The sequence below is a fragment of the Ursus americanus genome, chromosome 1 (assembly GCF_024610735.1).
Source record: "Ursus americanus isolate L20-20 chromosome 1, mUrsAme1.1.p, whole genome shotgun sequence".
Taxonomy (NCBI): Eukaryota; Metazoa; Chordata; class Mammalia; order Carnivora; family Ursidae; genus Ursus; species Ursus americanus.
In genome coordinates this window covers 89,859,355-89,873,715 of record NC_142127.1, presented here as the reverse complement: position 1 = coordinate 89,873,715, position 14,361 = coordinate 89,859,355, and the positions used below count along the sequence as shown (strand labels likewise).

Sequence of the window (14,361 nt, the reverse complement as noted above, 5' to 3'; positions counted from 1 at the left end):
CCCTCAGAGAGGTTAAGCAGCTAGCTCAAGGTTACGAGCAGAACCAGTAATATTCAGAGTGGGAACAGCTTGGCTGCAACCATGCTCTTCACTGCTCTTTTCTGTCCCTTCTGGTGGGGAGCCTGGCAAAAGATATCAAATGAGCCCCACACACAGCCACCTCTCGATAAGACGGAGCACCCTCCCTTTCCCTCCTCCTCCTCCTCACTCTCTCTATCGAAATAAGGGGTCAGATCAGATGAATCAGCTGGGCAGGGCTGTGAGGATGCGTCCCCACAGCTGGGAGGGAGGACCAGAGGCCAACAGTGAATCTGCTGTGGGGACCAGGGTTTGTAAAGTGCCGATGCTTCCTGCTCCAGTCCTGCTTACTCCCTACTCCCTACCCCTAAATCCAGAACCCCTCAGCAGCCTGGCTCCTGAGCAGAGACTCAGACCCACATCCTGGTTACCGTCACCCTGTCCTCCTGCCCTGCACGTGCTCTCACATACCGGCACGCTTGGTAGGCTGCACTCACATCTGGAAGTCCTCCCCTCTGCCCACCTCACCTACCCACACACACTAGCCCCAGGAACACTTGGAATCCCAAGGGTCCCTCACACCACCAGCCCGGCCCACTAGGACCCTCACTAGCGTGCCCAGCCCCCCACTCCAGCTCACCATGCTGCTTGGCTTGTGGCTGGCTAGGGTTGTCTGTCTGTCTGTCTGTCTGTCTGTCTGCTGCTCAGTGAGAGGCAGTGGGTCTGTGAGAGACCCACAGCCACCGGCCTCCTTATACTCTCTGGTCTGCTCTCAGCGGGGAAAATGTTGTTAGAAACAGCCCCAGGAGGGCAGACCTGCTGACTTGGTTACCAAGCACTGGGCCTGGGCTCTAACAGGCAGCAAAGTGGGGTGGGTAGAGGAAGGCCTCTGCTGGTCACCCCCCACGGGTACCCCCCACTATGTACCGGGTACACGGTGACTGCTGCTCAGTCACACAATCCCATTTCCTGGTGGCTCAGCCGTCTCTCGCAGGTGGGAGAGGATTCAGAAATCAAACCCCCTGGGGCGCCTGGGTGGCACAGCGGTTAAGCGTCTGCCTTCGGCTCAGGGCGTGATCCTGACGTTATGGGATCGAACCCCACATCAGGCTCTTCCGCTATGAGCCTGCTTCTTCCTCTCCCACTCCCCCTGCTTGTGTTCCCTCTCTCGCTGGCTGTCTCTATCTCTGTCGAATAAATAAATAAAATCTTTAAAAAAAAAAAAAAGAAAAAAAAGAAATCAAACCCCCTGAGCTCCAGCTGCAAGGCCACCCCCAGTGGAATGTGGGTGGCATTAAGAAGAGCGCACTGCACTGGAAATAACGCGTCCTAGGGCAAGAGATCAAGCCTCAGGGCCCTCGGGGTGGAAACTCAGAATATTATAGGACATAGGGAACTAGAGCTCAGTCTTAGGGCCAGCTCTGGCATTTAAATTCTTTTCCTACCTCAGGTTGCTGATCTGTAGAATGGGGAGAAGTAGCATGGTGAGGGTGAAATGAGGTAAACTAAGAGTGCTTAGTCTAGAATTGCTGTTGTTCTCCACAGGGAAAGCAAAATGAGGAACAGGGGCTCAGGGCCACTTGTCATGGTCTCTCCCTATTCTAAGCAAGTGGCTGAGGACCTCACCTGGCCTTATTTCCCCACAGGAGTCTCCCTATGGCCTTAGGCAAACTTATGAAATACAAATGTGAATCTTTCACATTTGTATCCCACTTTGCAGCTCTTGAGGTGGCTACACCCCTTATTTCTTTTGAGTCTCTCAACAGCTTCGTGAGGTAGGCAAGGCGGGGCCTCCTTTCCCCTGAGGAAGAAAAGGAAATGGAAGCATCTTGCGTCTGAGCCAAGGTCACATGGGGGCTCATTAGTGGTGGAATTGAAATTCTCCTGGGACTCAGGCTCAGTGCTTCCCCCTTTTCCACAAGGCAGAGCTTTCACTGTCCCTCATCTCCCTCCTGGGTCTTTATCTCCTTCCTTTCCAGCCTAAATTCCACAGCGGTCATGATCACTGCCTTGCCTCCCTCCAGCTTTAGCATCTTCGTTTGACTAAACCACAACCCTGGCTCTTCACCAACTCTTCGCCTGTACTGACCCAGCTAAACAGTGGCTACAGAAAAACCCAGAACCGGGCTGACTGACCTGACTTCAAATGTATGACCACTAACCTCAAATGGACTCTAATGCTTCCTGGAAACCACACTACACCTCTCCAGTCATTCTTCCAATTAGCAACCATGACCAGGAATAGGCATGCCAGATTTAGCAAATAAAGGAATTTTATCTAGCAACGCTATCCACGAAGCAGTTGCTAATATAAAATTTCAGTCACTGGACCAAATGGTGGGGGAGTTATTTTGAGGTTGGGGGCTTTTTTCAGAGCCCTTCTCAACACAGTATGCCAGGGAGTGACCCAGAATATCAAGATGGTTAACTCTGGTTTTGACTGTGGACTGCAGTCATCACTCTCCCAACTGGAATTAAGAGGCTGAGATCCACAGAGAGAAGACACAGTCAACCAAAACTTCAAAGGTAAGCAAGCCCAGCCTATATTGGGTTGATCCACGAAGCCATAGACCTCAGGAATTATTATCCAGATGGAGAGATTTGGGGTCCAGAGGGCCCACTGGGCCCAAAACCCTCTTGTCCGGCACTTCAACTTCCCAACTGGCCTTCAAAGTTGGGCAAGAGTCAATGTAGACATCACCAACTCTGGAAAGAAAACTATCCTAAAGGTAGGCTCAGGGGAGCGTCTTATGTACAACAGAGTAAAGAGACTGAGGTTTTTAAAGCATATTAATGTATCTCAGTTATAAAATGAGAGGAAATCCATATCTTAATTTCTTCAACAAATATTTATTGAGTGTCTGCTATGTGCCAAGCACTGCTCCAGGTGCCAAGGATACAGTAGTGGACAAAGAGTCTGTCTTAAGGAGCTTACATTTTCATGGGGAAGACAGATATTAATAATCAAGGAAATTTCAGATAGAAACAAGCACATGAAGAAAATAAACCAGGATAATGGCACAAAAAGAGATGGAAGGCTACTATTGAGAGGGAACAGCTCTCTAAGAAGCTGATGTTTGAAGAAAGGAAGGAAGAAAGAAAAAGAGAGGGGAAAGAAAGAAAGAAAGAAAGAAAGAAAGAAAGAAAGAAAGAAAGAGAAGGAAGATGGATGAAGAGAGGAAGAGAAGAAAGGAGAGAGAAAGAAGCTGATGTTTGAACTGAGGCCGAATGCCAAGGAGTCAGCCATAACAAGATTTAGATCATAATGCTCCAGGTCGAAAGAAGAGTGAGGCCCAAGGAGCCAGCCTGGTGTGTTCAAGGAGAAGGAGGCAGGGAGGGAGGGAGCTCTGCAAGATGAGAACACAGAGGTAAAGGAGTCTTGGAAGAATGGCTGCCATTACTGGGGCAAGGGGAGGGTTTAAGCAAGCATCATTTTCTACTTCGTGTTTTAGAGAGATTATTGCCGCTGTTGTGTGGAGGAAGCATTATAAGGGTAAGCAAGCCCAGGGGTTCAAAAGTCGAAGCAGGAAGCCAGTTGGGAGGCTACTTTTAGCATCCAGGAATGAGGGGTGGTGGCTTGGACTGAGGCAGGGATTGTGGGAAGTAACTAGGTTTGAAATAAAGTTATAGGACATGCTAATGTGGGGTGTGCAGATCCATCCAACAGCTTTACCTGCCCCCTGCCTCTATCTTGTCTTTGCTGGCAGGGTCCTGAATTTATATAATTATTTACCCTTCCACTTGCTCAAGGAAGATGGCCTTCCCCCAGACCTACGTGTGAGTATAAATTAGTCTAAACCATTCATGGTAATTCCAGTCCCTCTTTCCAATGACTGGTTTAGGCAAGGGGCTAGTGAGATATAAGGAAAATCTACAAGGGTGCTTGAAGGCAAGGTTTTTCTCCCTGATAAAAAGAGACCGTGGGAGGACATCCACCTTTCCAGCCTTAGTAAATGAGGACATGACACTTGGAGGTGTTGCAGTCATCTTGTGATCATAAGGGAAGATGCCACCAGCCCATTGAGGATGTCTGAGCAGATAGCTGGAAAAACTGGAGTTGTCGGTGACATCACTGAGTCAACCCCGGAACTGCCCTACACTAGGATTTCTTGCAGGATAATAAATATCCTCATTGTTTAAGCCTCTGTTAGTTAGGCTTTCCGTTATTTGCAGCCAAGAAAATTCTAACCAAAAAAGAGAAGAAGGAGAAAGGGAAAGAGGAATGTAGGATGCTTCTAAGTTTTTAACGTAAGCACGTGGGTAGAAGACTTGGAAGCCTTAGGACAGAAGCATTTTTGGCAGGGAGCAGGGTGAGAGTGGGACATTGGGAGTTTTACTTTGAATGTGTGATGTTTGAGATGTCTCACAGGCTTTCAAGTGGGAATGTCAAAAAAGCAAATAAGCATGTGAGTCTCATATTCAGAGAAGTCCTAAAGGACATATAAATTTGAGACTTATCAGCACATAGTTGATATTTCTTTCTATTTTATTCTTTCTGTTTGGTTTGTGAATGTATACACTCTAGTTCTATTCATTTTTTAATAACCCTAAAATGTTACAGTAACTTTTTATTAAGGACATTTAAAAATACACCAAAAGGTAGAGATAATATAATAAAACCCCATATACTCCTCACTTACCTTCAACAACTGCTCCTTCAGGGAGAAAAACAAGTGGGAGAAAAGAGAGAGCTTGGGACTAAGCTATGAAAAACACCCATTAGGGGTAAGCCATCAAAGACCATCAAGAAGGAGTGGCTGGGACGGAGAGCGGAGTGTGTCACTGAAGCCAAGAAAGAAGTGTTTCAAGGAGGAAGGTCAGCTTCCTCAAACATTGGTGAAAGGCTGAAAAAGAGGTAAAAACATGACCTTTGACTTTGGCCAGTTGGGAATTACTAGAGATTTTGGCAAGAACATCTCAGTAGAGCATGTGAACCAAGCCTGTGTGGACAGTGAGGAGGACAGAAGATGTGAAGATATCCTGTTGGAAAGATTGTGCTGTGAGAAGGAGAACAGCTGGTAGATGCTTCAGTCTAAAAAAAAAAAAAAAATGGAAGGATGTGCACTAAGGCTCAGCTCCACCTTTCCCAGATGGAATCAGTGGAGACAGTTTAAATTTTGAGGACCTTGCTGCACGGCTCCAAGACAGAGGTGAGACTCTGGGAAGAGGTTAGAAAAGATGGAGAAAACCAAGGGCAAGGGGAAGAGAGAGAGAGATCCAAAGAGAGTGGTCTGCTGGACACCCTTGTAGGGTAGACAGACTAAGTGGTGATTCAACTGGAAAAATGAAGAAGTGTCTGGCATTATCTGCTAGATGCTGTACATTTACACGAATGTCCAAGTTTTTGGGATGCCTGGGTGGCTCAGTTGGTTAAACGTCTGCCTTCAGCTCAGATCATGATCCCAGGGTCCTGGCATGGAGCCCGGCATCAGGCTTCCTGCTCAGCGAGAAGTCTGCTTCTCCCTCTGCCCCGCCCCCTCCTTGTGCTTTCTCACCTGTGCACACACACGAGCTCTCTCTCTCTCTCTCTCTCTGTCAAATAAATAAATAAAATCTTAAAAAAAAATGTCCAAGTTTTCAATCTGGTAATATGGATTGCTACCTGTACACCCAACCAGACATTATGGCCCTAATTCAGGAGATATATACACACTCATGGTCATGTGCACACATGCACCAGCGTACACACACACACACACACACACACACACACACACAAAGACAGAGGCAGAATCTGTATTCCACTAACATAACTTGGACTTTTCTCCCTGCACCCTTGTCTTCTCCATCTTGCCTGACAGAAGGGGTTATAAACTCCTTGCTAAGGGTCAGGGTAACACACATATGTTACAGTTGACCATATGATGGTAAATGGTAGACTGGATAATTTGGAGCAGCTTGCTGTCCTTCCTAAAGAGTAGCCACCACCCGGCTCCATTTGTTGCCCTACTGGTGTCCTACTGCTGTTGTATCAAGTTGCTACAGATTTAGAAACTTAAAACAATACAAATTTATTATCTTATAGTTCTGGAGATCAGAAGTCAGAAATAGGTCTTATGGGGATTATAACACTCTGTTTTATAAGAAAAATATTTATGTAGTTATTCAGATGACCAAAATATATTCCTCATATATATTTGGTCTTTGTCTAGGATTCCTGGCTCACAGCTGCTAAAACCCTTGGAATTTCATCAGCGTTGAGGGTGATAAAGATATCTTCTGTTATGCTAATGAGGTGACTTTTGGAAAGCACCTAAGGTTGGGGGCTGGGTGCCAGTAGAGCCAACCAAGTGTTAGAGGGTTGGAACTTTCAATCCCGTCTTCACCTTCAGAGAGGCGAGAGGGGCTGGAGAGTGAATGCAAACACCATGGTCAATGATTCCATCAACCATGCCTCCATAGGCATGTATGTAGTGAAGCCTCCATAGAAACCCAAAAGGATGGGGTTTGGAGAGTTTCTAGGTTGGTGAACATGTGGAAATACTGGGAGAGTGGCATGCCTGGAAAGGGTATAGAAATTCCTTGTTCTTTCCCCACATCTTGTCCTATGCATCTCTTCCATCTGGCCATTCCTGATTTATATCCTTTTATAACAAACCAATGATACAGTAAGTGAAACGTCTCTCTGATTTCCGTCAGCCACTCCAGAAAATTAATCGAACCCAAGAGGAGATCATGGGAACCTCTAATTTATAGCCAGTTGGTCAGAAGCCCAGGGAACAACAGGGATGCTGGAGAGGCAGTCATATAGGACCATACCCTCAAATTGTGGAATCTGAAGCTATCTCTGGGTAGGTAGTGGCAGAATTGAGTTGAATTCTTAAGACACCCTGCTGGTGTCTGAGCATTGTTTGGTGGCGTTTGTGGAAGCCCTCCCCACACCACCCCCACTGGAATTAATACCAGAACCTATTCAGGTATAAATAACCTCGAGGTGTTGGCAGAGTTGCCTTCCTTCTAGAGACTCTAGAGGAGAATCTGTTCCTTGCCTTTTCCTTCTTCTAGAGGCTGCCCATATTCCTTGACTCATGGCTTCCTTCCATCTTGAAAGCCAATAATCACATCACTTTGACCTCTGCTTCTGACCTCTCCTTTCCTGACTCTGGCTCTCCTGTCTCCCTCTTCCACTTATGAAGACCTTTGTGACTATACTGGGCCCACCCAGAAAATGTAGAATAATCTCACCTCAAGATCTTTACCTTAGTCACATCTGCAGTCTTCTGCCAGGTAAGATAACGTAGTCACGGGGTCCAGGGATTAAAGGCGGACATCTTTGGGGGACTATTAACTCTGCCTATCACAGTTGCTAAATGGGAATGGAGGCCTGAAATACAGCCAGATCTTCCAATTCTTTCAAGATAAGCTAGAAATCTGGATTTTTATATGACCATGCAGAAAAAGTTAACACAGCAGCTTGAGACTGCTCCTTAGAAAGATCTGCTTGTAAGATTGGCCCTTGGCTGGCATCCGAGAACTTGGTTCTTAGAGGGTTTTCAGTCAATGGTCAAAGGATCAGAGTGGTTTGTTGTGCCTGGACTGTGTGTGTAAAGAATATGGTTGATGTTGTGGGGCCCCTGGGTGGCTCAGTCGGTTAAGCATCTGACTCTTGATTTCATCTCAGGTCATGATCTCAGGGTTGTGAGATGGAGCCCTGCATTGGGCTCCATGCTGGGCATGGAGCCTGCTTAAGATTCTCTCTCTCCCTTTCTCTCTGCCCCTCCCTCTCTCTCAAATAAATAAATAAATCTTAAAAAAAAAAAGAATATGGTTTATGCTGAACAGCTGCTTTTCTTCTAGGAGTCTGGAATTTGGGTGTGTGCAAGGCAGGGGTGTCTACATGACCAGCCTTCACTATAAACCTTGGGTGCTGAGTCTCGAACAGGCTTCCTTGGGCGGAACCACTGCAGGGAAATGTTGCTCCATTTTCAATTTGGAGGAAGAGAATGCTGTGTGAGCCCTCCTGGGAGGGAGAGGGCTTAGATTCCTTCAGATTCTCCTGGTGTCTTTTCCCCTTATAATCCAGCTGGGCAGCGTTCCTATATCACTGTAATAAACCTTAACTGGGGGTTTATTTAGCAACTTTATGCTGAGTGCTTCTAGTAAATCTCCTGACATGGGGGGGGTGGGGTCTTGGGGATGCCCCAGCACAAGAGGTAGTTCCTGCTTTTTCTCATATTCTACACACTATGGGGGTGAACACTGTGTGGGTCAAACAACACAATTCTGAGAAGGAACTTGACCTCTAGGCTGCCAGTTTGCAACTTCTGGCTTCCTAGAGTTCTACCCTAATTTTATTCCCATCTCTGAAGTGAAACAATTCTTCTGACACACATTTAGCAAATGCTCACTGTGCGCGAAGCACTATGCTAGGATCTAGGGACGCAAAGATGAATAAGATCCAGTCCTTACCTGGAATGAGTTTGCAGTTTCTAAGACGGATGTGTACACGAATAACTGCAGCCTGGAGTGCTAGCGCGCTAAAGCAGATGAGTAAGGTGCTCTAAGAATCCATTCAGCTGCTTACGCGGCACTTTGATGTGTACTTGCACATCCCTAAATTCATCTGGTCCTCACACTCTGAAGTTATCCCTGTTTCACAAAGGGAGAACCTGAGCCTGAAGGTCAAAAGAGTTTAGGATTTTGCCTGAAAGAGCTCAGGTCTTTTTACCATACTCATTCTGCTGGGATTGGGGGTGCACAAGGGAAAAGGAGGGCCCCGGAAGGTGTGCAAGAGACCATAGGTTCTATAATCACGGAGGGTCCTTGCTCTGTAGAGACCATGACCCCATTTCCCAAAGCAGCCTCACTATATGTCCTTGCCCCTTTCCGTTTTTATGCATGAGTCTTGTTCTCCCAACCATATGGCAAGTGCATAGGGAAGAGAGACCTTGTCATGCTTCACTGTGTTCCTTTCCATGCCTTCCTTGCCCAAGTAAGGTGTCAATTAGCTATTTTGTTGGTAGGAAGTTGCCATTGCTAATTATTTTAGCCTACTGTGTTGTCATGTCAGACAACCTGGTCCTAGGAAACACTATGGTAGGAGAGGCAGGTGAATCTTTTCCAAGGGACTAGCCTGGGAGACAGGTTTCTTCAGGGTATGCCAATGGGCTCACGGGGCACTTCTTGATGATTTCTCCAGCGAAGGGAGGGAGACAGCTAGAAAATTTAAGGCGTGTAAGGGAAAGCAGAAGTAGATGGAAAAGGGGCATCTTTATGGCTCAGTTGGTTAAGCGGCTTCCTTCCGCTGGGGTCATGATCTCAGGGTCCTGGGATTCAGCCCCATATCACGCTCCCTCCTCAGCAGGGAGTCTGCTTCTCCTTCTCCCTCTGTGCTTTCTCTCCCTCTCTTTCCCTCAAATAAATAAATGAATAACATATTTTTTTTTAAAAAAGTATAGGGAAAAGCCCATTCTTGCAAGAAATGGAAATGAAATGTGGAAAGAAGGAATAACTGCTGTGGAGGCCTCTGCCTGAGCGCTAAGGGCGTTAAGATGCAGGTCGCAGATCCTGGCCATGCCGGCGAACAGAAGATGGAAAAGTCAAAATCAGCTATCATATCAGAATCTCCACTTTCTTTTTTCTTCTTCAGAGTCAACACACATTTTGATACCTCACAACAATGCTTTCAGTATGGAATCATCGTCTCCTTTTCACCGATGAATATGCCAAGGACTCGATGAGGTTAGGTCACCTGCCCAAGGTCACATAGGGCAGGCCGGATGCGAATCCTAGTCCCGAGGGCTTTCGCCCAGAGCTCTGGTGGTTCTGGCAGCGGGGAAGCGGGCAGGTGGCGGTGGCGAGGGCTCTCTAATAGTGACGGCGTTGATGACGGGGCCACTGACCCGGGTGCAGCCAGCGAGCCGTGCCAGATTCCTGGGGTCGGTCCTGGCAGACAGGCTGCGGGGCTTGGCTCTGTGGGATATTCTGAGGGATCGGCACCGGGGGGCTCAGACTGTGCAGCTCCTGGTCCTCGGCCGCCCACAGGCATTGGCGAAGGCCAGCCGTCCCGGCCGAGGACCAGCAGGCCGTGTGCCGTTGTAAGGGGTTCCCCCGGGACTGGCCGGAGCCTCCAGGGAGTCAGGGAGGGGAGGGGGGGACGGGCGAAGGCCCGCTGCTGCCACCTCGCAAGGACAGCTTCTACAGCACCCGGCCTAAATCAGAACACCTGGGCGATGGGCACTTCCATGACTCAGGTGCAGGCGAGATGCGCCCTGGCACCGCTCCCTGCGCCCCTGCAGTGGAGATCGGGAGCCCAGGGTGTCGGCTCAAAATCTGGAGCGAAGGGGTTAGGGCCGGATTGCTACACCTAACCCAAGTCAGACAGGTGAGAGACCAGGACAGGGCAGGGGGAGGGGACCCGCCCTGGCCCCACCCCTCGGGGGGGGGGGGGCTGCCAACCATTCGGGGGCGTGGCCTCCGGGCCAGCTCAGCCCCTAGTGGGCGAGCGCAGCGCGCGGGCCCCGCCCCCCGCCTATAAGAGCGGTGCGGCACTGCAGCTAGCGCAGTTCTCACTGAGACCCGTCACCCGGACTCTACGTGAGACCCACCGCCCGGACTCACCATGGTGAGTGCGGTCCCGCGGGCATCGCGCCCCTCCCCTTATTGCTCTTCTCCTTCGGGACCCTCCATCCCGGGATGCTTGGACCCCACGTCCGACGTTCCGGGTCTGGAGGAGGTGCGAGGGTTTGTGCATTCCCCCACCCCCACTCTCTTCTGGTGACTTTGGCCGAGCAGTGCTGTCCACTTTTGGAGGCTGGGGAAGGGGGATGGAGTGGGGTGGGATTCTTCGCTTAGCTGAGAGGAATCCTTCTGGAAATCGCCTCCTGCTCCACCAGGCATTTGTGCCCTAACCCTCCTGAAGGGGAGTCGCGATCCCGCGCCCAGTCCTTTCCGCGGATGAGGGAGACCCGCTGGGCTGCCCTCCGCCCCTAGCCGACCCCGACCCCGACCCCCGCTCCCTGGATCTGAGCGAACACGTGCTTAGCCCAAGAAGGTGGTAGGAGGTCAGATTACTTGGTCCAGCGTCCCCTTTTCCTCCGACTGTGTGTGCATCCCTCCTACTCACAGCACCCCCCCAGTGACTCAGCACCCCGCTTCTGAGCCGGGAGGGGTGGCGGGAATGGGGTTCGGAGTTGTGAGGCGAGCCGGCCGCTCTCCAGCCGGAGCCGAGTGAACGGACGGGCAGAGACAGCTGGCGCTGAGCGAGAGCGCGGGCCCAGGCCAGGTTGGGGGGAGGGGAAAGAGGTGTGTGTAGGGGGGTGGTATTTATAGCCCAGGAACGGGGGCCGAAATCCAATCTTCACTTTCGGCTGGGATGTAACTGGAAAGAATCTAGAAGGGGGGCGACTGCAGGGCCCGGGTGCAGGATGGCGCTCACCCTCTGCAGGGCAAGGCGGGTTACCTCTGGGGCCTCACCGCAGGTTCCGCTTCCTTTTCTGGGTATTTGGAAACCGTCACCCCGCCATTTCGGTGTTGGGAAGGGAGGCTGCGCGGCCCCTGCGCAGCACCACTTTGGCTCTTTAGGGGTTAATTTCACACTGGCAGGGATGAGCCTAAGGCAGCGAGTGCCCCAGTGCCCACAACCCTTATTGCCTGCGCCTGCCATCTGCACTCTCTGCTATTTCTGTGAGGGCTGCACGGTGGATGAAGGTGGTGAAGACACCCAGAGTGCGGGGGTGGAGGCGGGGAGAGGAGCCAGCTGGGATTGATCCCCAGAGCCAGATGGGATTTAAAGGTGGGGGAGAGGGCATCCTGATGGCCAGTGTGTGTGGTCAGTTGATGCCAGACCAGAAGGCTGAGACATCCCTGCAGCCCACTGGAAAGAAAGGGGGAGAGGGTTATAAGAAATTCTAGTCGTTCACCTTCAAAGAGGGCTTCTAGCTATAAACTCATGCTTCTGGAAAACCTGCTCCTTTTCAGGCTTGAGAAGGTGGCTTTGGGAGTAGAAAGCTGGAAACAGCCGAGAAGTCGTGTCCTTGTCTGTTACTGCAGTGTCTGCCTGTCTTTCATAGGCACTTGCCCTCTCTGTCCTCCCTGAGTGTCTTGTGAGTGTGGCAGGGTCATGTGGAGCCACAGCTCTTACCTGACAAGGTCTGCACAGAGAAGGGGACTAATAAGGGATTGGTTTGCCCTACTGGGTGCCTCCAGTCGTTAAGTCCTATGTGGGGGAGCCTGGGCAGGCTGCCAGCCTCCTCTGACCTCTGCCCAGCCCCAGGCCTCCACTTTTGCCATCCTAGCTGGTAGGTGATAGGGTGGAAGAGAGGCTCAGGAGGGGAGGACTGCAGATGTGGTGCTTATGCTGTGTCCCCTCTCTTTATCCCTCAGCGCGAATGCATCTCAGTCCATGTGGGGCAGGCAGGTGTCCAGATGGGCAATGCCTGTTGGGAGCTCTACTGTCTAGAACATGGGATCCAGCCTGATGGGCAGATGCCCAGCGACAAGACCATCGGTGGAGGGGACGACTCCTTTACCACCTTTTTCTGTGAAACCGGTGCTGGGAAGCATGTGCCCCGGGCCGTGTTTGTAGACCTGGAGCCCACTGTAATTGGTGAGTTGAAGATGGGGTGGAATTGAAGGGAGCAGACAGTGACTCTAAGCTTCTCTCTGGAGAGTTCGTGTCTAGACCAGCTTTCCTGGCCCTACAAACTCTTTGCCCTGTTTGCAGCTGAGGAAGGGAGGCTGACTGTGGGCTAGCCTGGGTGGTGGGTCTGGGTTTCTCACACACTGGTATCACAGGCTTGCAGAAGGACGAGCTCTTCCATACATCTGACCGCAGCTACCGCACTGGGGGAGGGAGATCCCTGCTGAGTGCAGCCTTGTGGTTTGTGCCCTAATGATGTGTTTGTGCCCTTCCAGATGAGATCCGAAATGGCCCGTACCGGCAGCTCTTTCACCCAGAGCAGCTCATCACTGGGAAGGAGGACGCTGCTAACAACTATGCCCGTGGTCACTACACCATCGGCAAGGAGATCATTGACCCAGTACTGGACCGGATCCGCAAACTGGTGAGAACTTGGGATGGAAGGGAGGGGGCTTTTGAGATGATGCTAATGGTCAGGAACAGTTTTTTTCAGGATCCATTTTGGGGAGTCATCTCTAATTTTATGGGTTCCAGAGCATGCTGCTGCTATGAGATACTTACTAGTCTCTGCCCTGACTCCTGAAAGATTTTAGGCTTTGTGGAGCCAGAAGGTAGAGTTCCTCAGGCCCCTGGCCTACCTACACTGTTCTTTCTCTTTCCTGCCTTTCAGTCTGACCAGTGCACAGGACTTCAGGGCTTCCTGGTCTTCCACAGCTTCGGAGGGGGCACCGGCTCGGGCTTCACCTCACTCCTGATGGAGCGGCTCTCCGTTGACTATGGCAAGAAATCCAAGCTGGAGTTCTCCATCTACCCTGCCCCGCAGGTGTCCACAGCCGTGGTGGAGCCCTACAACTCCATCCTGACCACCCACACCACCCTGGAGCACTCGGACTGTGCCTTCATGGTGGACAATGAGGCCATCTATGACATCTGCCGCCGCAACCTGGACATCGAGCGCCCCACCTACACCAACCTCAACCGGCTCATCAGCCAGATTGTGTCCTCCATCACGGCCTCCCTGCGCTTCGACGGGGCCCTCAACGTGGACCTGACCGAGTTCCAGACCAACCTGGTGCCCTACCCTCGCATCCACTTCCCCCTGGCCACCTACGCGCCGGTCATCTCAGCGGAGAAGGCCTACCACGAGCAGCTGTCGGTGGCAGAGATCACCAATGCCTGCTTCGAGCCTGCCAACCAGATGGTGAAGTGTGACCCCCGTCATGGCAAGTACATGGCCTGCTGCCTGCTGTACCGGGGCGACGTGGTGCCCAAGGACGTCAACGCCGCCATTGCCGCCATCAAGACCAAGCGCAGTATTCAGTTTGTGGACTGGTGCCCCACGGGCTTCAAGGTGGGGATCAACTACCAGCCCCCCACCGTGGTGCCCGGGGGCGACCTGGCCAAGGTGCAGCGCGCCGTGTGCATGCTGAGCAACACGACGGCCATCGCCGAGGCCTGGGCCCGCCTGGACCACAAGTTCGACCTGATGTATGCCAAGAGGGCCTTTGTGCACTGGTACGTGGGCGAGGGCATGGAGGAGGGGGAGTTCTCAGAGGCCCGGGAGGATATGGCTGCCCTGGAGAAGGATTACGAGGAGGTGGGCATCGACTCCTATGAGGACGAGGATGAGGGAGAAGAATAGAGCAGCTGCCTGGAGCCCACTCACTATGTTTATTGCAAAATCCTTTCGAAATAAACAGTCTCCTTGCACGGTTTCTTGTCCCCTCTGTGAGTGCTTGAGCTTCTGCTGCCTTCCTCTCTGT

General features: G+C 51.1%; 1 protein-coding gene across 1 annotated transcript; it reads left to right on the top strand.

The window, feature by feature from the left end:
* The first annotated feature begins 10,442 nt into the window (after positions 1 to 10,442).
* Positions 10,443 to 14,313, top strand: TUBA4A (tubulin alpha 4a). Its single transcript, XM_045777553.2, has 4 exons — positions 10,443 to 10,582; positions 12,343 to 12,565; positions 12,874 to 13,022; positions 13,269 to 14,313. The coding sequence occupies exons 1-4, from the start codon at positions 10,580 to 10,582 to the stop codon at positions 14,238 to 14,240; spliced, it is 1,347 nt and encodes a 448-aa protein (XP_045633509.1). The 5' UTR covers positions 10,443 to 10,579; the 3' UTR covers positions 14,241 to 14,313.
* Positions 14,314 to 14,361: the final 48 nt, after the last annotated feature.